Raw genomic sequence first — 22000 nt, 5'->3', positions numbered from 1 at the left:
TCATATATCTTCCTCTATACACTGTATAAACATAGAAATGCTACTTTTCTGATAATACATTGAGCATGCTGCTAGGATATTATAATGTCAATATATCTTCATGAAATATTGATATAAATGTATCTATCTTATTACAGGCCATTATATCAACTATTTACAAGCCTCTGTATTGCCAAGTTGCTGCCACTAGGTGGCAGTGATATTCCCTTGGTGTGACAGCTGCTGTCATGCGCAGAACTTCACTTCCTACATGGTGCTCAGCAGAAATAGAACTTGGGAGTTGCTGCTGGTAAGTAATGATCAGGCTGTGAGGCGGCTTCTGTAGTCGCTGGGGTTAATGGAGGTAAGGTGGCGAAATTTACTTTCTGCATTAGGTAAAGTGCGATTCAAGGTAAGTGACTGAACAGAATGTGAATCCTTGTTACTGCATATGTTAGAAACAGCTTGGTGTGTACAGTCTCCTCTAGTCATGTTATAACCTACTTATCTCTAGTGAATACTAATGTCATAAAAGTGTAATAAAGTCGCATAGCCAAGGGTTATTCAAGATCAGACTGGAATTTGTGACTAATATCTTCGCAGAAATGACCTGTATTATGTGTGTGTGATACCGGCCTAAACCTGATTGTATGGGAAATCAATGTATGTTTTCCGTGCGGTATCATGTGAGTTACTATACTCTGTTATCAGCCATTTATGAATGGGGAGAGGCTGAATTAACAGTAAGGGGGCATTCACACTACGTATACTGAAGCTTATTCTGAACGTAAACCACGTTCAGAATAAGCGGCGTATAAAGCAGCTCCATTCATTTCTATGGGAGCCGGCATACGAGCGCTCCCCATAGAAATGAATGGGCTGCTTCTTTCACTGCGAGCAGTCCCATTGAAGTGAATGGGAAGTGACTGCGTGTACGGCTCGGCATGAGCAGAGCTAGCCGTATACGCCGGCACTTCCCATTCACTTCAATGGGAATGCTCGCAGTGAAAGAAGCAGCCCATTCATTTCTATGGGGAGCGCTCATATGCCGGCTCCCATAGAAATGAATGGGAAGTGTTCGGCAGCCCTGCTGTAACGCCGGTGTGTACGGCTGTGATACACGCTGGCGTTACGTAGTGTGAATGCACCCTAACGCTTATTAATCATTTACAAGAAGTGTAGAAACGTGTTCGCCACTCCTTATGTCTCATAATCCTAGTTATAAGAAAGCCGGAAACCTAGACATTTGTAAATTATGGGAGATTAGCGCCAAATCCCACATTGTGAAAACGCAGTGTTTTGGCCATAGTGGAAACATTGCAGCAAAAAACCCCACTGTTTTATATTTCCTGCAAAGTGGATGAGATTCTGGCTAATCCCATGCACGCAACGCTTGCATTTTTGTAAATTGAGGCATGTCGGTTATACCTTCGGAAACACTGGTGTTTTTAATATAGGTTTAATAGAGGTAGAATGTCCGCAGAGTAAAATCCTGTGGATTTTCTGTGAAAAACATTACAATTTTTTTTTCTGAAGTTTTTTTGTTTGCTTGCATAGCTTGCTATGTGGGGCCTTAGAATTAAAGGGGTTTTCCCACGTCGCATACTCACCACTCTTCGCTGCTGTAAATTCTTCTTTCTTCCGGCTTTGTTGCGTCATTGGTGGGCAGGGTTACATATGCAAAGCCAGCGGTGAGAAGTCGTTGTTTCTATGCCACTGGTCATGCGTGTGCGCTCCCAATGCAGTTAGGCATCGGACGTACAGCCTTCACAGTGCAATACAGACCCAGCATCCGCTGTAATAGAGAGGCGGATGCCGGGAAGTGTAGATGCCGGCACAGATGCCTGCAACATCGCTACGCTCCTGCCCTGCATGAAGCCAGCAGCGGCAGGAGCGATGTTGCTATTCCACTCCTCCATCCCCCCCTCCCCTCCGGAATAGCAGCATTGCTCCTGCCGCTGCTGGCTTCATGCAGGGCAGGAGCGTAGCGATGTTGCAGGGCACTTCCCAGCATCCGCCTCTCTATTACAGCGGATGCCGAGTCTGTATTGGCGGCCCCTTCCCCCCCCCCCCCCAAGTGTAAAATACTACCCCCCCCCCCCTCCAGGCTCGCTCCCGTGCACTTAGCCCCTTCTCCCTCCCCCCTGAGAGCAGCAGATACATCACTTGACTTTTGACCAGATAAGTCAAGGGATGTGTCAACAGAGAAATGAATAAAGTAAGATAGTGGACAAACAAAGCAGCTTTGCTGAAGCAATGTATTTAGGAAAAGTCTTATATTCACATTAACAAGCAGTACAGATAGGATCCTTGTGATGGGACAACCCCTTTAAACAGGTTTTCCCCATCTTCCTGTCTCACTTCCTGTATTCTTCAGCAAGCTGGTGGGAGGAAGCTTTGACTGTTTTATGAATAGGACACTAGGAAGTATCACAATAGATATAGACATTGCCTTTACCATGAGAGATTATTATGACTACTAAAAATTTAATATGAACACTGATCAAATAATATGTACAGTAAAAGTATATTATATAGTTTTGTATACTTCCCATGCTCTTATACAGAACATACTCAGTGTTATCTTTGTGCTTACATACAGAGATAACAGACAAAGCCTTATCCTCCTAGAGCCTTTATCAGCAAACTGTAACTATCTGAACTGATTGCCCTGCTGGCAGAGCTGTAGATAACTGTCAGAGTACACATAAGGAGTAATAAACATCAAATCCATGGCAAACTCTGTGAGAAAATCTGCACTTAATACTGTGGTATTAGTAGTGATAGTATGTCCATAGAATAGGCCATCAATATCGGATCGGTGGGGCACTAAGACTACTTTATCAACAGGGTAAATGGTGCACTACTTTGGACCCCTATGACAGCAGGGTGCCCCCCTGCCATCTCGAGGGGTACAATCTGATTTCAACTCTTATCTGCAGCTTGGACAAAGGGACTATACTGTTTGGTAGCCACTAAGGGAGAATTAGCGGTGTTTTGTCTTCTATAAATGAACTGATAGACTACTCATCTTTTAAAGGATTCTATAATACAGAAAAGTGATTTTGAGCTAATAATATGCCTGAATATTCTTTAGAAAGGCTATTCAGGTGTGGCCTGCAGTTCTGCCAAAGACCCCCCAGTTTTTAGTAAAATTTGGTAACTAATATATGCAAATGAGGCTCACTGAGCACCCTGGGAACTCCCCAGGGCCAGTGAGCAGCCCTGCGTCATACCTCTGAAACGCCCTCCGTTGCTTGTACTCCAAAAGACTTCCTCCTCTACACATCCTATACCGCCTATATCTTCTGTAGTCTCGCTCGGGACGGTTTAAAATCCCGTGCATGAGCAGTAATGCTCCATTCTGAGCTTTACTGCGCATGCCCGAGCGCCATTTTGTTGTAGACTGTGCAGAACTCAAAGCTAAGGCCCTATTCAGCAAATCTCTGCAAAAAAAAAAAAACACTGTAGAAAAAACTGCATCAGAAACGCATCGCAGTGATTTTCACAAAAAGTCTGCACTTTTCCTCTTCAGACTTTCTGCCTCTAGTGTCGCTCACTGTGTCTCTGTGTCTGCAGTAGTGTCGCTCACTGTGTCCCTGGCTTTTTTTCTATAGTTATTTTTATTGATCCTATTACTAGGTTATTCTGACTACTCAATGTCTTCTCTGGCTCCGATCTCCTGACCACACTCTCCAACGGTTCTCTGCAGCTCAGAATAGATAAGCAGCACAAAAGGGAGGGGATTATCACGTGCCATAGAGAAATAATAGCCGTGGACATACTGTGCCCTCAGACAGTGGTGGGAGCTCTGATGATTCGTGACATTACGGACGCTCTGTCTGTGTGTGTCATAGAGGAGGGGTCGGTCTTATTTTAGCCTACACGAGCTGACTGTGACCACAAGCACTTAGAGGACACTAGGATTTCAGATGAAGCCGTTCAATGCTACAATGAAGAGGACAGTGTTTACCGCACTAGCAGTAATTGTGAGCTCTGCTGCCAAATGTTTGTCTGAGCGTGACTAACATGACATGACGGATTGGAACAGATAGCGACTTACATGCTTGTGCGACGGTAAAGTGTGGGATACCCTTTGTATTACTAACAAATAACATTAGCAGTAAGTGTTTTTCAACTTTTGATCCATGTGTTATCCACACGTCGTCTGGTTTTTGGGGTCACGTTTTATAACAATGAATGTGTGGAAACAGATGACACAGGAGCACATGGATAACTTCTGTGTGTCTTTATTGCAAAGCCCCATGTACTTGTGGGAAAAAATTATTATTTTTTTCTTCACTGTGAAAAAAACGAATGTGTTAATGGCCCTGTTCACCATAATCCGTCTATATCCATTTATACTCACCTTCCCTAACCTCTCTTGACCTCCTGGGTGACGTCATGTGCCCGGGGTTACCACTGAGGCCTGTGATTGGGCCAGACATAAAATATCCGGATTGCTCACCCTTACTTCTAACCTTTTGTTGAAACCGGCAGAAATAAGTAACGCTACCGGATTAACACCTGAAGCACAAGTCACATTGCGCTAGTCTTACTTGAAGAGAAGGCTGTTAGGATAAGACCCGATCTGGTGAAATGCCCATATGTAAAAAACCTTCATTGTAATGTAAATTCTTAGACTGAGGTATATTCCATGTTAACTTCTTCTTTCCAGCTGCTGTTGACAGGCCTCTGTAAACCCCTCTCTGAAACGGACATGTGTTCTGGAATCGTGGACAATTATGTGGCCGCCATGGTCCTCAGTGCGGCTGGAGATGCCCTTGGTTTCAAGAACCGTAGCTGGGAATTCTGCAGGTCGGGGACCAAAATTCATGGTGAACTGGCCAGTCTAGGAGGTGTCGAGAACATAGATGTACAAAATTGGATTGTCAGTGATGACACTGTCATGCATATTGCCACAGCGGAAGCTTTGGTGGAGGCAGGAAAGAACATCGAACCTGACAATTTATATCCATTACTGGCAAAGAAATACAAGGAGTGTATGGAGGACATGCAAGGCCGAGCACCAGGTAATACTAAAATGAAAACGTTATTACTCCAATAACTATGCAGATAGTCTGTAAATATTACATGTCAACAACACTTGTTGTCCCCTGGATAGCAGAACTGTATTAACATAAGATAATTTGTCTGATCATCCCTGGAATTGCTTAAATGCAGAAGGCCGCCTCAGATTCCGGTCTAAAAGATGGGTAGCCGCAACTGGATGCCGGTGCAGTGCACTCTGCTCCGGATTAGGCCCAAATGAATGGGCCTAGTCGGGAGGAGGGAGTGTCTTCAGGAGGATGTCGTGAGGTGAATCCGCCTGAAGAATGAGCATCTCACATCTTTTTTCCAGGAGCCGGAACAAATGGCTCCCGTTAAAAAGGGCTGACCAGCTCCCATTGATTTCAATGGGAGCCGTTTTTTGGTCAGGATTTTGGGGTCGATTCCGCCTCAAAATCCTGACCAAAACACCCCATGTGAAGTCAGCCTTACCCACTGTGTGCTTCTGTGCATCAAGGTAGACGCTCTCAGAAATCACCTAACTATCTGCTATCTCTCTCCATCTCTATCTCTACTGCTACTAGGTGCAGATATCTATCTAAACCCTGGTTCTTCCCCTTGCCGTTGAGGTTTCCCAGGGGTCTGTTCTAGGCTCCCTTCTCTACTTGCTCTTCACAGCCCCAATTAAACAAATGTTCAATAGATTTGGCTTTTAATACCATCTTTACACTGATGACACCCAAATGTATACCTTATCCTGTGACATCACCCCTGCACTACTACAGAGCACCAGTGATGTCTCTCTGCTGTATCTAACATTGTCTTCTCTTTATCTGAAACTGAATCTTTCAAAAAGCTAAACTTCTTGTGTTCACAGATTTCTGTCTGTGATCTTACTATGAAACTGAAGCAAAATGCCCTATGTCTCGGGATAGTTTTCGACTCTGATCTCATTTTCAGACACTTGCACACTTTTGTCATCTGCATCTTAACCCCTTAAGGACCAGGCCATTTTTTGGTTTCGCATTTTCGTTTTTCCTTCCTCACATTTCAAGAGCCATAACTTTTTCATTTTTCAGTTCACAGAGTCACATGATGGCTTATTGTTTGCGGGACAAATTGTACTTTGTAATGGCACCATTCAATATGCTGTGCAATGTACTGGGAAGCTGGAAAAAAATTCAGAATGAGGTGCAATTGGAGAAAAAATGCATTTGCGCCATTTTCTTATGGGTTTAATTTTTACAGCGTTCACTGTTTGGTACAAATGACATGTTACCTGTGTTCTACGTGTCAGTACGAACGCGGTGATACCAAATTTATATAGTATTTGAAATGTTTTGATACTTTTAAAAAAAATGATAAACTTTGCAAAATAGAAAAAAAAATTTGTGTCATCATGTTCTAACACCTGTAACTTTTTCATATTTCCATGTATGGAGCTGGTTGTGGTGTCTTTTTATGCGGGACAAGATGACGTTTCTGTTGATACCATTTGGGGAAAGATCTGATGGTTTGATCACTTTTTATTCAATTTTTTATAGGAGGCAAAGTGTTGAAAAAAACGCTTTTTGGCTGTTTTTATTTTTTTTGCCGCTACGCCGTTCGCAGTACAGGATAAATGTTTTAATATTCTAATAGTTCGGGCATTTTGGAGTGCGGGGATACCTAATATGTTTATGTTTAATGTTCTTTAATTACTTTTATAGCTGATCTAGGGAAAGGGGGGTGATTTGAACTTTTATGTTTTTTTTATTTTTTTAATACTTTTAAAAACTTTTTTTTTCTTCTGTTACATTTATGATCAGACCCCTTAGGTACCTTGAAACCTAGGGGGTCTGATCGCTCATACTATTCACTGCAATACTACAGTATTGCAGTGAATAGGAAAATCGCAGCACTTCTATTCGACGATGCCTCTGGCATCGTCTAATAGATCTAGTGCAGAGACAAGCCTGGAAGCCTTCAATAGGCTTCCGGCTGTATAGCAACCGATCACCGCCCTCATGTGACGTTCAGGAGGGCGGCGATCGGGGAAACATGGCGGCGCCCATGCCGCCGGCGCCGTTTACACACTGCGGTCACGTTTGACCGCAGTGTGTAAAGGGTTAACAGCAGCGATCGGCTCGGGCACCGACCGCTGCTGTTAGTGGCAGGTCCTGGCTGTATGATACAGCCGGCATCTGCCGTGTATGGAGCGAGCTCAGCGTGTGAGCTCGCTCCATACATCCCCATGCGACCCATGACGTACAGTTACGTCAAGGGTCGCTAAGGGGTTAAAAACCTCTCCAGAATCCCTCCCGCCCTTCTACAATCTGTCATGAATATGCAGCTGCCAGACTTTTTTTTTTTTTTTTTTTCTCTCAAACAATATGGTTGCCCATCCACCATAGGATACAATAAAAGCACTGTATCTTCTTATATCTCCTCTCTCATCGTTGTCTACCACTCTAACCTCCTCCCAATGAAATTAGACTTATATCTTCTGTTACCTGAACTTCCCACTCCTCGTCTCCAAGACATTTCTCTAGCTGCACTAGTGCTCTGGAATCCTCTACCCTGCATCTGTATAATCACAAAAACAGGCTGGTGATTGGTTCCTACTGCTTCAGTTATTGGAGCATATCTATTAGGTGGCTGGACCATTGTACCAAACCAATCTCTCTTACCTCTTGCGTCCCCATATTTCCTCATAGATTGTAAGCTCTTGCGAGCAGGGCCCTCACTCCTATTGTTTGATATGTTAATTTCTATGACACATTGTTGCATATTATCTGTTCTTGTGTCCTCTGACTTGTAAGGTGCTGCAGAATATGTTGGCACTATATGATTGTTTTTTTTTAATTATTATTAACATCAGCAACCTAGAAAATCTGACATTGTGGTTATTTATATTTTTTTTTTCATTTTATTTTTTTTAAAACACACATTGTTGGTTATCATACGTTTGCATAAAGGCAAACGACCGAAATAGCTGTTTTGAAAAACCTCTTCCCATTAAATAGCTTTGCTATACTTCCTGGCAGTAAAGTTATTTATATTGAAGGTCTGCCAGTATCGGAGCTTCATTCCTGCTCTTGGCAGTGGTGAAAGTTACATTCCCCCACCGAAACTTATAACATGATCAAAAACAATAGAAAGAACTGTACTACAATGACTGGAGAAGATACAGCTTGCCAATTCATTACTATTTAGATCCAAGGTAAAAAATGGGGGATACAGTATATTGCTTCTTATTACAGCAGCCCCTCATATATTATGTGTCTTTAACAAGAACATCGAAAAGTAAGCCCTACTTAAAACTCTTAAAACTATAGATAGCATCCATATAAGAAATATTTACGCAAAAAAAAAAAAAAAAATTTTTTTACGCAAAAAAGTAAACACTGAAACTCACCATATATTCACCATAATCCCCAAGGGTGCACGACCTGGAAGCTTCTGGACTCACGAAGCAAGACTTCAATAGTAAGATGCAAACAGGAAAGTAGGTCCGCAGTCCTTTTCGGATATATTTAAAATTTAACTTTTAATTCATGGTTAAAAAGTACAGATTTCCAGATAGAAGTCAAAAAAATGAAGTTCCAAAGTGAAGAAAAAGTTAGGAAAATACACACATAGTGATTAAAAAGTATGGAACGCCGACGCGTTTCGAGGTAGAACTACCTCTTACTCATGGCAGGTCTAAACTAACTCTAACGGTTTCTGTACATATAACCGCTTACAGGAATCCTTTCCTGTCGTCCCTTCTCTGGTATGGGCGCTACATCGACGACCTACTAATTGTGTGGGTCGGAGATGTAGCGCCCATACCAGAGTTCATAGAGTATTTAAATAGTAATGAATATAGCCTCAAATTCACCTTTACACAAAATAAAGTTACAATCGACTTTTTAGACGTCAGTCTTAGAGGTTCATTCGAGGATGGTAAAGTTACAACTTCCCTGTATAGGAAGCCCAGTGCAGGGAATACCATCCTCAGAGCCGACAGTTGTCACCCACGTCACACAATTAAAGGAGTACCAGTGGAACTTCATTTTTTTGACTTCTATCTGGAAATCTGTACTTTTTAACCATGAATTAAAAGTTAAATTTTAAATATATCCGAAAAGGACTGCGGACCTACTTTCCAGATAGCATCCATGTCTGTGCTTTAAATGATGACATTTTACTTTTTTTTTTTTTTTTTTTGCATGCATACAGGAAACACTTGCATAGACAGCGCGTATCATCTGAAACCAGATGTCCCAAATGGATGGATGATCCCATTCCACAAATTTGCAGGAGGGTGCGGTGCAGCTATGAGAGCTATGTGCATAGGGTTGAGGTTCCCACGCCCAGAGCAACTGAACGATCTGATACGCGTCAGTGTGGAGAGTGGTAGAATGACACACCATCATCCTACAGGCTACCTTGGCTCACTGGCGGCTGCATTGTTCACTTCCTATGCCATAAATCGTAAGCCTCCACATGAGTGGGGTAAGGGATTACTGGACGTGTTACCTTTGGTAAAGGACTATGTCATAGATGCCGGGCAGGAGGTGTCGCAAAATCTAGATGTATGGTAAGTGTGTTATGCAGGAGCCATATCTTCTACTCTACTCTTCTATTAACTATATGTTGTATACAGGAAACAACGACCCTACCTCCTCCTTACGTGTTGTATATATTTAGTATGGTGTCCCACACCATCCCCCTCATCACCAGAAAATAAGGAAATGGAAGGATAGGATTCTTCCCGCCATCTTGGCATTCCATTTCTACACATTGTTCACCTCTGAGGCTCCGTTAACAATCCATATCTGCGGCCGAGCGATATAACCAGCTACTTTATTTTACCCTGCCCTGCTCTTTGCCCACATATTTACTAGGGAAGCTAAGTAATTTACCTCTCAGCACAAAGGAGTGAAGGTGGATTTGCTTAGTTTTCTGGCTTCATCGCAACTGGTCTGCTTGCAACTATGGTAGTTAAGTTACCATTTTTTTTTTGTCCTAGTCGGTTGGCTCAGTAAACAGCACAGGGTAGACAGTACAATCTACACAGGTACTGAGCGGAGACAAGTGCTATCTAATCCAGGCCTGCAGTAGTGAGTAGAGCGACTATAAGGCTAAGGCCCCACGGGACGATTCTCAGCGCTAAAGCGGGAACGCAACGCAGTTCATCCCGCAGCGCTTTGAACAGAAAGTTCACAGAGTTTTCTTCCGTGGACTTTCTGTTACTATAAGGCTGAGTTCACACTGGGTATTTTGGTCAGGATTTTGAGGCTGTACCTGCCTAAAAATCCTGACCAAAAAGACAGCTCCCATTGAAATCAATGGGAGCTGGTCAGTTCTTTTTTCCAGGAATGGTTTGTTCCGGCTCTCGGAAAAAAGAATGGATATGTTCATTCTTCAGGCGGAAGACACTCCCTCCTCCCGACTAGGTCCATTCATTTGGGCCTAATTCGGAGCTGAGTGCACTGCACAAGCATCCAGTCGCAGCTACCCACATTTTGGACTGGAACCTGAAGCGGAGGCTGCCTCAGGTTCTGGACCAAAAAACCCTGTGTGAACCCGGCCTTATATCTACGGAAAAGCCACCAGCGTGTCTGTAGTTATAATTGACATGCTGCAATTTCCAAAACCACTTTGGTTTTGGAAATCGCATCGTGTCTGCACTGCAGTTTGAAATGCAAAGTGGGCATGGGATTCTCATGAATCCAATCCACTTTGAAGATACTGTAAAATGCTGTGATTTTTCCTGCGGCGTTTCCGGCCCATGGGGCCCTGGCCTAAGGAGAATGACAGAATGAGAAAGTCAGATACCATTTGGGCCACTTCTTTACTTCTATTAAAAAAATAAATGTGTTTGGAGCAGGGTTTCTATGTAAAAAGTGAAGAAAATTCTCCCAGGACTCTTAGGAGACAGTGAGAGTCCTGCTTACCTCGTCCACACACTTACTGGTAGCCCTCACTGTACAGACACTGATATAGTAGCTGTCAATCATTGTGTGTGGGCCAGGGAATCTGTACTCACTGAGGAAAATGTATCAAGATTAATGGACCAACTGTTTTCTGTCAGGATTTACTGTTCTTTTATTTCGCGTAGAAATTCTGCTATAAACCCTATACATCTATATAGCACAGAGCTCGGCTTCGCTTCACCATAAACTGCCCTCAAATTGATCAGTAGAAATCTGATGGGTTCACTTTAAATACAAGTACAACTGCAGTGACCCTCGGTGTAACCTTTTCCTTGTATATCGCCCTCAGACGTGTCCATATAGCTGAGATAGGAGTATTTGTTTGATAAGGCTGGAGGCCTGTGGGGAGGAGAGAATATGGTTGGATACAACAGGCAGTATAGCCTCAACAGTCAGGAATATCTCTAATAATAATGAGAGCTGCAACACTGATGGAGGGAACCAGAAAATGGGAGTAGTAATGGCGGATGACGTGCCACCAGCTAGGCCGAGCACTCTCAACCACTCTCCCCAGCTCTGCAACTAGGCCCGACACCATTGAAGGGAGTCCTGCAGCACTACCTAATGGTGGTGGTGGTAGTAGTTTCCCCCAGAGTGCTTCCAGTTGGAGAGGGGACCTCTCCTCTCTGAGGTAGTGTGATGAAAGTCAGAAGAGCCCTGATAGTAATGCAGGAACAACTCGGGTAGCCAGTTGTGCAGTTGAGACAGGGTGTCAATTTACTTAGCCACTGAACAGGTAATACAACAAGCAGTTCTCCAGTGTCCAACTCTCCAGCCTTGATCTTAGGAGGGTGCCCAGGGATATTTAGATTCTAGAGTTAAACTCCACTCCAAATCCAGCTAGAACTCTTGTCCTCCACCTCTCCAAGCAGCCGAAACTGAGGGCTGTAGTGCAGGGTAGCCCTGGCGGGGATCTGGTTACTTTATATAAGGTGCCAGGCCAACTCCTCCTGAGACTCCACTTCTTCCCCTGGCACAAAATCCAATCTTTCGACAGATGAACTCCGTAGCTTAGGATTGTCTCTGGTAGAGACTTGGGCTGTATCTTCTTCCTCAGGGGTTGTGCAGGAAACCATTAAGCCTCAGGACCCGTTCACACGGAGTAAACGCACATGTATTTTGGCAAAATACACATGTACAAAATACACATGTAAAAATAAGACTCCCATTGACTTCAATGACATTTTTTTACACGTGTAAAAATACACGTCAAAATACACATGTAAAATGTCATTGAAGTCAATGGGAGTCTTATTTTTACATGTGTATTTTTTACATGTGTATTTTGTCAAAATCTCTGTGTGAATGGTGTGCAGAGTAGTGTACTCTGTAACACCACAAAGTGCTAGTCTATTCCCCACGCTGTTCTGTACTGCAGTCTAGACTGGGGCAGTAATGGCTCCTGCAGGAGACCTAGGTCTCTCAGACCCCTGTAATAGGTCAGGATTTTACCTAGTGTAGGGTTTGACATGGGGGAACTACAGGGAAACAATAGGATAAGCTGTAAACACTATATACAGTATACAGAAAATGGAACATTGAACACAGGACATACAAACATAACCCAGAGGCACAAGAGACAAACCATATAAGCAGGAGCACTCTGGGATGAGTAGGTGCTCTTCCTTTGGACTTGTGCTAAGAAAGGCTCTACTCTTTTGTAGTTATGTAGAAATAAGATATTGCAGTCAGTTTAGGCACTTATGTAAAGAAACTTAGAAAACCTCGGAGTTGCGACACCCCATCAAAGTAATCCAGGTCCATGGTGGATGTTACAGTAAAACAAATTTTTATTAGACTACATATTATTGGCTAGGATTAACCCTCTTCTTCAGGTCACATGGTAATACATGTACAAACACAGTGGGGCAAATTTATTTAGATTGACATATCGTGCACCAGTTCCATAAATATGTCGGAGGTCCCAGTGTCGGAATTGAAATCTACGCCAAGTTGGAACTAAAGTAGATTTCCATTCTAATTAGTTTAAGCAAATCAGCCCACCCGTTCACCTGTCCCGTTCCCTGCCCACATTCACAGAATGTGACGGGAGAGGCGCAGATTGAGGCTTCAGTCGCACGTTTGGTGCAAGATAGGGTCTTGGGGCCACACATGCGCTCAATATCATCCCTCTACGCCAGTTATCTGAGAAATTCCCTCCCCCACCCCTGTATTTAATGGTATGTCACTGGAACTGAAAAATTACATGTCGCAAGAATTGGTATAAAATCCACAAACCACGGGAAGTCACCAATTCCTGTAACATGTCATGTTTTAACACTTTCATAACTGTGAGTATTGTGTTTGTACATTACCATATGACTCGAAGATGGCGTTAATCCTACCATGTAACACAAAGTCCAATAAAAATCTAACCCAGCATCTCCTTTGTGTTGTCTAGGTCTTACTTTGAGGAACAGTGGACCTGCTATCTTAAAGAAAGAGGAATTTTGAATGGAACATCTCAGCCCAAATTTCCAGAGAAATACGATGTTGAGGAACGAGATCAGTTTTACTCTTCAGTAAGCTTCAGTGGATGGGGTGGAAGCAGTGGACATGATGCCCCCATGATTGCTTATGATGCTATCCTTGGTTCTGGTGACAACTGGATAGAACTTTCTCACCGTGCATTTTTCCATGGTGGAGATAGTGATTCAACTGCGGCCATTGCAGGCGCCTGGTTTGGAAGCATGTATGGATTCAAGGGTGTCCCTAAAGCCAACTACAAGAAACTGGAATACAGAGATAGATTGGAAAAGCTTGGAAAAAATCTCTACCATCTTGTATAGAGAACTGGCCTAAGTAAAACATCCTTCCATAACGCGAAACGTTCATTGTCCTGAAAGTGACCTTGTGCCATTTGAAAAGGAATTCATCTGATAAGCCATGGATACATGGGGAATGTCTACGTTCTCGGACCACCATGGATTTCCACAATGAAAGAGCTTGAAACCCTTCTGGCATTGCTCACCGATATGTTTTCCTGGAGTTATGATGCAACATTGTAAGCAATGGACCATTGATTTGGATGAACCTTCCCTTAAAATGTTGCCAAATGTCTATGAATTATCATAGGTTTACTATATCTGTCCCTTCATTGTGGAAATCAGTGGTGGTCTGAGATCTCTGATGTCACCAATGTCATCTTCTCACTTCTACTTGAACTGGATGGATGGACCATATGCCTTAAAGGGTGTCTGCCAACGGAATATTCTTTATTGAACACTAAGCACAGTCAGATAGTTGGGGGACACAATCAAATCAGGGAGGTAGCTCATTGATGTGATGAGAGCAATGGTGAAACCCTCATTGCACCAAACAAATCATTAGAATATCAGGAAAAAAAACCTAATATCTCAGCAGCAGAGGCATCGATTGGAAAGCGGAAAAAAATCTTTTATTCATGTGAACCCTGGCAATCTGAGTGTGCTTATAGCTCAATGGGGACTGTTCTGGTGACAGACTCCTTTTCAATGCTTGCTGAATAATATACATCAGACGAGTCTTAAAGAGGACCTGCCAACAAGGTTTTTATAAACGGACACAAAGTCCTGCATGTCCGAATTTGTGTCTGGCTTAAAAAACCAGTTTTCCCACAGACAAGCAGAAGAGGCTCACGGGCGGTCACCTTTACAGACTCATTCAAACTGACCGCCGGGTTCCTGTCTCCTGTCCAGTTTCGCGGGGCAGAAGACGTAAACTGGCCGGATTGGCTAAATCGGAGACCGGGAACAGATGTCAACCGGCCCTTATTGTAATACCTGATAACTAAGTAAATAGGAACATAACTCAGTGAACAGCAATGCCATAAACAATCTAGCAAGCGGCTCAACTCGGACTCAATTGTATCTGGTCATTGACTGGGCAGAGTATACACATTTATGCATAATATGGGTACATTTTTTTTTTTTTGTTGACTTGAATATTTAGGAGTTCCTTAAGGCTAAGGCCCCACTTTGGGGAAAGCAGCATTTTTTTTGTTGAAGATTTTATTGCGGTTTTTTGAGCCAAAGCCAAGAATGGCTACAAAACGAATGGGAATTATATAGGAAGTTCTTATACTTCTCCCTTCTACTCAATTCACTCCTTGCTTTGGCTCAAAAAACTGCAACAAAAAAAAAAGTTACCATATACAGGGTCGGACTGGGATGTCTAGGGCCCACCAGTGGAATTGTTTCTAGGGGCCCACCGCCAGGACCCTGCAGATCAGCGGTACCGAGACAGGGCGGTTAAAGGTAATAACATGTTTGGAGCCATGCTACTCACGCACTATACCATGTGCACTACATATCCCTACTGCTACAGCCTGTATGGCAAGTGAACAGCATGGCTCCTAGCAATGTTACCATTACCCGTAGCTGAAGTGTCCTGGAAATGCTGATCTGCAGAGGTCCTGGCTGTTGTATCATCGCAGATGTAATATTGATGGCCTATCCTAAGGACAGACCATCAATATTAGAAAGATGGATAAATCCTTTAAAGTGGTTGTCCAGGAATTGGAGCAACTCATGTGGTGGGAGGGAGGTGTAAAATAAAAAAACAAATAAATAAAAAAAGAATACTCATCTGTCCTTTGCGGCAGAGAGCATAAAACGCACACCGCCGCACCCGGTCTGACAGCTTTCTGTCTTCTACATGCAGAAGACGGAAAGCTGAGAACGGACTGCCAAACGCTAGTGTGAACCTAGCGTCAGCCTAAAGCCCCATGTAGCAAGACAAAGCAAAAAGCTCTGCGGGAAAAACCCCGGCGGCAACACATCAGTTTTTCCTGCAGCGCTTATTGCAGAAACTCCGCAGAGGTTTCCTCTGAGGACTTTGTTTCCTTTAGGGTAAGTTCACGCAGGGATTTTTGGTCAGGATTTTGAGGTCGTATCTGCCTCAAAATCCTGACCAAAAAGATGGCTCCCATTGAAATCAATGGGAGACGGTCAGTTCTTTTTTTTCCGGGAGCCGGTTTGTTCCAGCTCCCAGAAAAAGAAGCGTGGTGCTCATTCTTCAGGTCGTTTCGCCTCGCGATTCAGCCTGAAGACACTCCCTCCTCCCATCTAAGCCCATTTATTGGGCCTAATCTGGAGCAGAGTGCGTGACTGGATGCCGATGCATCCAGTCGCGGCTACCCGATTTTTGGTCCGGAACCTGAGGCGGCCTCTGCCTCAGGTTCCGGACCAAAAAACCCCGCGTGAACTTAGCCTTATACCTATAGTGAAACTGCAGGTGTTTCTGTAGATATAAGTGACATGCTGCGATTTCCAAAACCGCAACAGTTTTGGAAATTGCAGTGTGTCCGCCGTGTGTGTTTTTCTGCAATGTGTGGATGGGATTGCACTCACTATATACCTACACACTCAGGCCTGGTTCACATCTGCGTTCAGTAATGCATTCGGGGAGTCCGCATGGGGACCCTCCCAAACAGACTACCGAACGCATTAGCAAGTGGTATGCAGTGAAAGCACACATAGACTATAATGGGGTCCATGTGCTTTCCGTGCGGTGTCTGCATACAACATGCGGACAGAAAAGTACTTTACAATCTACTTTCCTGTCCACATGACTCATGCGGACACCGCGTGGAAAGCACATGGACCCCATTATAGTCTATGCGGTCCGCGTACTTTCACTGCACACCGCTTGCTAATGCGTTTGGTAATCCGTTCGGGGGGGAAGGGGGAGGGGGTTCCCATGCAGACTCCCCAAACAGATCACCGAACACAGATGTGAACAAGGCCTTATACATATACCATATATACTCACACATATACAATACAATATACAATATACACATACAATACTATAGCACATATACATTTATATACATTCATATACCATATAAGTCATATATATACTTGTATGAATACTATATATATACACACACACATATATACATACACATTATTATAGCATACAGTATATACTCACACATACCTGTATACAAACATACAGTACTCACACAGTATACAAGACACATACTTTACACAAATGTACATATATACATATTAAACATACAGATTTTACAAAGAGTTTACTCACCTATTCCAGCAGCAGTCGGCTCCCTGTCCTCCCCACACACTGCGATGTAACAGGACTCAGTGTGAGGAGGAGGGGGAGGGGGGAGGAAGTGCGTGCGTGCAGCAGGGGAGATCTCACAGGACAGCAGCTGCAGGTAAGTGAAGGGAGAAGCCATTAGCTAATGCTGAAGAAAGATACGTTGTCCTCCGATGTGTACTTCTTCAGCATCAGATAATGGGGGCCCCTGTGTGTGGAGGCAGATGCATTGGCCAGGTGCCCGGTTGGGGCCCCTGGCCATCCCGATCGGGCCCCGACCAATGCATCTGCATTGGTAAAAATCAAAACTTTAAGTCAGGGCTCGGGGGCCCACCGGGGGATTCCCCGGTACACCGGTGGGCCAGTCCGAGCCTGACCATATATACTCGAGTATAAGCTGAATTTTTCAGCACAGTTTTTGTGCTGAAAAGCCCCCTTTGGCTCATACTCGAGTCGGCAAAAAAACCACATTTTTTTCCTTCTTTTTTAGGGGGGGGGGGGTGTCTATGACCAGCCACAATATCAATGTATAGAATCTCCCATAAAATAGTGCAAAAAAGAAGATTTAAAAAATAAAGTAAATAAAAGTTGTAAATCCCTCCTTTCCCTAGAATACATACAAAAGTAGTAAATTACTGTGAAACACTTTAGGTATCCATGCGTCTGAAAGTGCCCAGTCTACTGAATATAGGGGATCTGCAGTGCTCCTGTTCCATCGGGAAGGGGTTAATAGGAGCACTGCAGATACCCTATATACAGCCAGACTGAATTCCAAGTGGGGGAAGAAAAAAAACAGTCCTCAAGCTCAGGGAAGGGGCAGACAGACAACCAAAACACCCCCTCCCCTTCCCCAGCAACTACTGCACCCAAAAACTCCGACCATTTTAATTTCTGAAATTTTCCAGTAGCTGCTGCATTCCCCCCCCCCCCCCTCCCCTCGGCTTATACTCGAGTCAATAAGTTTTCCCAGTTTTTTGTGGTAAAATTAGGGGCCTCGGCTTATATTCGGGTCGGCTTATACTCGAGTATATACGGTACGTTTCTGCAACGTGGGGCCTCAATGAGTTTACATTGCACGTCTGCTGTAAAGCCCAGCACACACTTTGCAGTTTGAGACTGGTGAATTTCAGTTTCCATTACCAGATTTATTATCCAGCATTAGTCACTGTGATAAATCTGACAATTTTAATACTACTCAGTCTAAAAATAATCCTCCCTGTTATCTTTAGCAGGGATAGTATCTCTACCATAGTGAAAACCTCACGTGCCCTATGTATTAAATATTATCTTGCCAAGCCCAGGTATTGCACTCTGACCTCTCTGGCAGTAACTTGTTAACGTCTTGGCTTTGCCGCGCTGCTCATGTTCCAAGCAGACATTACTTAAGAGCGCTGGACTTGTCCCTGTGACACTCCTTTCTACTCCTTGCAAATTATTCATTTTTCAGGGTCGTGCTCTGCTAAAGGCTACGGCTTTGCTGGGACCTGCGGTGCCACATGTAAATATTCTAATGCACATTCGTGTATTTTAGCTGCCCCACTTATTGAATGAAAATTTCATTGCATATTGAATATTGCTACACTCCTATTTTATAGTGCACGATGTCCTATACTTCATAGTTTACTGTATTTATTAGCTTGTGTTTTTTTTAAGACCGTGACCCAAAATATAATACTGAACTATATTGTTACATGAGTGGATTATATTGCACTTGTTTGAGTAAATAGGAAGTTATTGCTTCAAGATATTTGCCATTACAATAGCATACAGAGCCTTTAAGTGAGAGTTTAATTTGCAACCCAGCGCTGATGCTTAGTTGGTCCTCCGGTCACTCCATTGTAGCGGCCATGTGCTGATACGGTACGCCATCACTCCCAGGACATAAACAAGGACCAGCGGGGGATCATGAATCATCGGCACTGGTGCTATAGTTGACGTAATAGGCGAGTACAATGGTGGCGGTGGGGAATATTTTATTAAATTTGCTGCTAAAAACTTCATTATTTTTTACAATAGTGACACTTACCATGTACACATGGCCTAATATCGGCATGTGCCGCCTTATACTTTGTTTCCTTTTGCACTTCATACAGTCTTCCTTATTCATTCTGTAAACTCAGAAAAGAAATGAAATAAATGAAAAAGCTAAAAGTCATTCACCTTTCTGACTTTCTCGAGATCATTGACATGCAGTAGAGATATAGCCAGCCATACACATTAGATTTTGGATGGGCGTCGTGGGGCCGTCCTATTTAGGATTGTTTGTATGCACGTTCCAACTATCAACATCAAAGTGGAGGGGATAAGATTTGTAGAGCGCCTCGTCTGTGTCTTGGACGCAAGCCCAGTTTTGACTTACAGATACTGATGCAAAATACGGCCAAAACCCATCGTGTTTGTACCACGCTGGGATTGTGATACTAGATGTGACCTGAAAAAAAATAGAGTCTAGACTCAACTATGAGACGTAGAAATAAAATTCATATTCTCCAGCGCTCCAGTGTCCGCTACCGCTGTCTAATCGGATGCGCACCATGCCTTCCCCACCAGAAGGCCTGCACAAGACAGGTCTAGCCTCTGGGACAGAGAGATGGTCGATGGAGCAGCTTCACTGAGATTCAGCGGTGGGGACCCCATGCTCGTGGATAGAGAATAAGTTAAGGCATAACTATCGTGGTTGCGTGGAAAGTGCAATCGCAACCAGGCCCGGCAAGGTACGGGGTCCACAGCCAGCTGGAGATGGCCGGGGCCCCGTACAACTAAGACAGCGGTCGGGGAAAGCCTCGCTCCCTGACTGCTACCCTGTTTCCCCGAAAATAAGACAGTGTCTTATATTAAATTCTCTTCCAAAATATATGACCTGTCTTATTTTCTGGGGATGACTTATGGAGCGGGGGACAATCGGCAGTCATGCCGGCGCTTCCTTAACGGAGTGCCGGCATGACTGCCGGTTGTAGGTGGTGCAAGAGGGGGGGGGGGGAGGAGGTATGCTAGTTACCTTCCCCATCTTCATAGCAGCGCTGGTGCTGCTGTTGGTCACGGTGGTGGAAGTGGTTGGTGGGGCTTAGCAGAGATTAGCAAGGCTTCCAGCAGTTGTGCCGGAGAGCCTCACTTAGTGGGCATTGCAGCCGGCTGAACGCTGTGCTCCGTGTGCACAGGAAAGCTGGCTGCCTCCTCTGCTGTGATACCACTGTTCCGGCTGCTGTGGGATGAGCTGGGAGAGTGGACTCCCCGCAGCATACGATGCTTTCCCAGCTCATCTTACAGCAGCAGGAACAGTGGTATCACAGCAGAGGCAGCAGCCGGCATACCTGTGCACACGGAACATCATGCACAGTGTTCTGCTGGCTGCAGTGTTTTTGGGGATGTCTTATTTTCGGGGGGGGGGGGGGGGGGGGGTGCCTTATATTAGGAATTTAACAAAACACCCATGCCTTACTTTTGGGGGATGTCTTATTTTCGGTGAAACAGGGTATACATACTAGCCCAGGGGAGGTGACTTAAAATAATAAATAGTTATACTCGCCTCTCCTGGGCTCAGTGTCTCATGACTGAGGCCTGTGATTTGGTCCATGTCCACAAGACACTTGTTGGCGCCACTGTCTCAGGGCCGTCTCAAGTTGAGCTTGAAATCTTCATGTAGTAAAAGCTTTGTAATACAACACATCACAGTTTGATCACAGTTCATCCTTACCAGTAGTTACAAAGACTCACTTGGCCACCAAAATTTTGTAAACTTGGATTTTCTTACATTTCTCTAATCGGTTGTAATGACTTTAATGCACCACTAGATGTCATAGCGCCTTCACAGCAGAAAGCAATAGATGTACACGCTATATATAAGCAGCAGGTGTCTCAATGAACTTCACTAGTCCAGCACTCACTACAAAGGAACCATTGAAGAAGCAGTGGACATTATTGATATCATGCGCAATGTAAAGCCTATCATTAGAATACCACATTCTTTGTTCACAGCCCAAATTGGACCCTCACCACCTGGCAGATCCAATAATAAAGCCTGACTACATGATTAATAGCCCACAGCGCATTTTGCTTTGCTACATGACATAAAAGCAAACAATGCATTATAAATAGAGCGATGCTAGGAAATGGTTAAGATCCCACTCGTGAGACCTTCATAACATTTATGTGTGGCCCTTACAGGAATAGTTTGATGAAGTAACAAAATTTCTGGGGTCTCAGTCTGCTGCGGAGCCCATCTCAACCCTACAAATAAGAGTGGGGTCACAGTTTCGAACATTCTGGATACTGTTTAATGGTAGGCTGCATTTCTTTACCCATTTACATCAACAACATCCATCTGAGAGCCAAACCATGTATTCTAACATTAAAAGGGGCCTGGAATATGCACAGGGTCTTGTTGGGCAGTTGGTTCTATGACTTTATAAACCTTCATACTTGGTGTCCTAATGTTTTCCTGCTGCTAATATTCCCATTATGGGTCCAGCACATTATACATGGTCTCTGAGAGTGTGGGCAATACTATGCACAATGAGGAGAACTTTGACCATCCTATAGAAAATCCAGGAACACTGAATGCAAATATAGGGCAGATACATACAGATACCAGCTCCATTCTAGCATCTACCATGTAGGCATGACACAAGGAAAGAGTAATCTATGGGTACAGTTATGAAGTCTGCTTGTTGTCTTTAAATAATACCCGATCTGTAGTCACATAAGAAGCCAGAAGTAGATAAGAGTACATAGAAGACTTTTTTTCATTATGGGATGCAAGTTTTGCAGAACGTCCAGTCCTTTGCACCAATAAAATCAGTTTGCAGACATGTGTGGAGTCTGTGAGGAGAATCAGCCCCTCCCATCTATATTGATTGTGTGAAGAAAGAAAAGGTTCCCCCCTCCCCTTCCCTTCTATTCACTGTGAACCCCTCTTGCATCTCTGGAGACAAAACTTCCCTAGCAAACTTCAAATAAGCTAGAAGGGAGACACCTAGTGACAGAAAAGCAGGCAAAAAGCAGTCATA

At 43.8% G+C, this 22000-nt stretch overlaps 1 protein-coding gene across 4 annotated transcripts; it reads left to right on the top strand.

Annotated features, from left to right (window-relative positions):
* The first annotated feature begins 250 nt into the window (after nt 1-250).
* On the top strand, nt 251-16333 carry ADPRH (ADP-ribosylarginine hydrolase). Of its 4 annotated transcripts, none has more exons than XM_075283752.1 (4): nt 251-289; nt 4658-5012; nt 9193-9553; nt 13354-16333. In XM_075283752.1, exons 1-4 carry the CDS (start codon nt 251-253, stop codon nt 13739-13741), a joined length of 1143 nt encoding a protein of 380 aa, XP_075139853.1. In that variant the 3' UTR covers nt 13742-16333. The 4 variants fall into 4 exon arrangements, with proteins under 4 accessions (XP_075139853.1, XP_075139852.1, XP_075139851.1 ...); XM_075283751.1 differs by lacking the exon at nt 251-289 and adding an exon at nt 305-391; XM_075283750.1 differs by lacking the exon at nt 251-289 and adding an exon at nt 3831-3968.
* Nucleotides 16334-22000: the final 5667 nt, after the last annotated feature.

The sequence above is a fragment of the Leptodactylus fuscus genome, chromosome 8 (assembly GCF_031893055.1).
Source record: "Leptodactylus fuscus isolate aLepFus1 chromosome 8, aLepFus1.hap2, whole genome shotgun sequence".
In the NCBI taxonomy this organism is placed as follows: domain Eukaryota; kingdom Metazoa; phylum Chordata; class Amphibia; order Anura; family Leptodactylidae; genus Leptodactylus; species Leptodactylus fuscus.
This window is presented reverse-complemented; position numbering and strand designations above follow the sequence as displayed.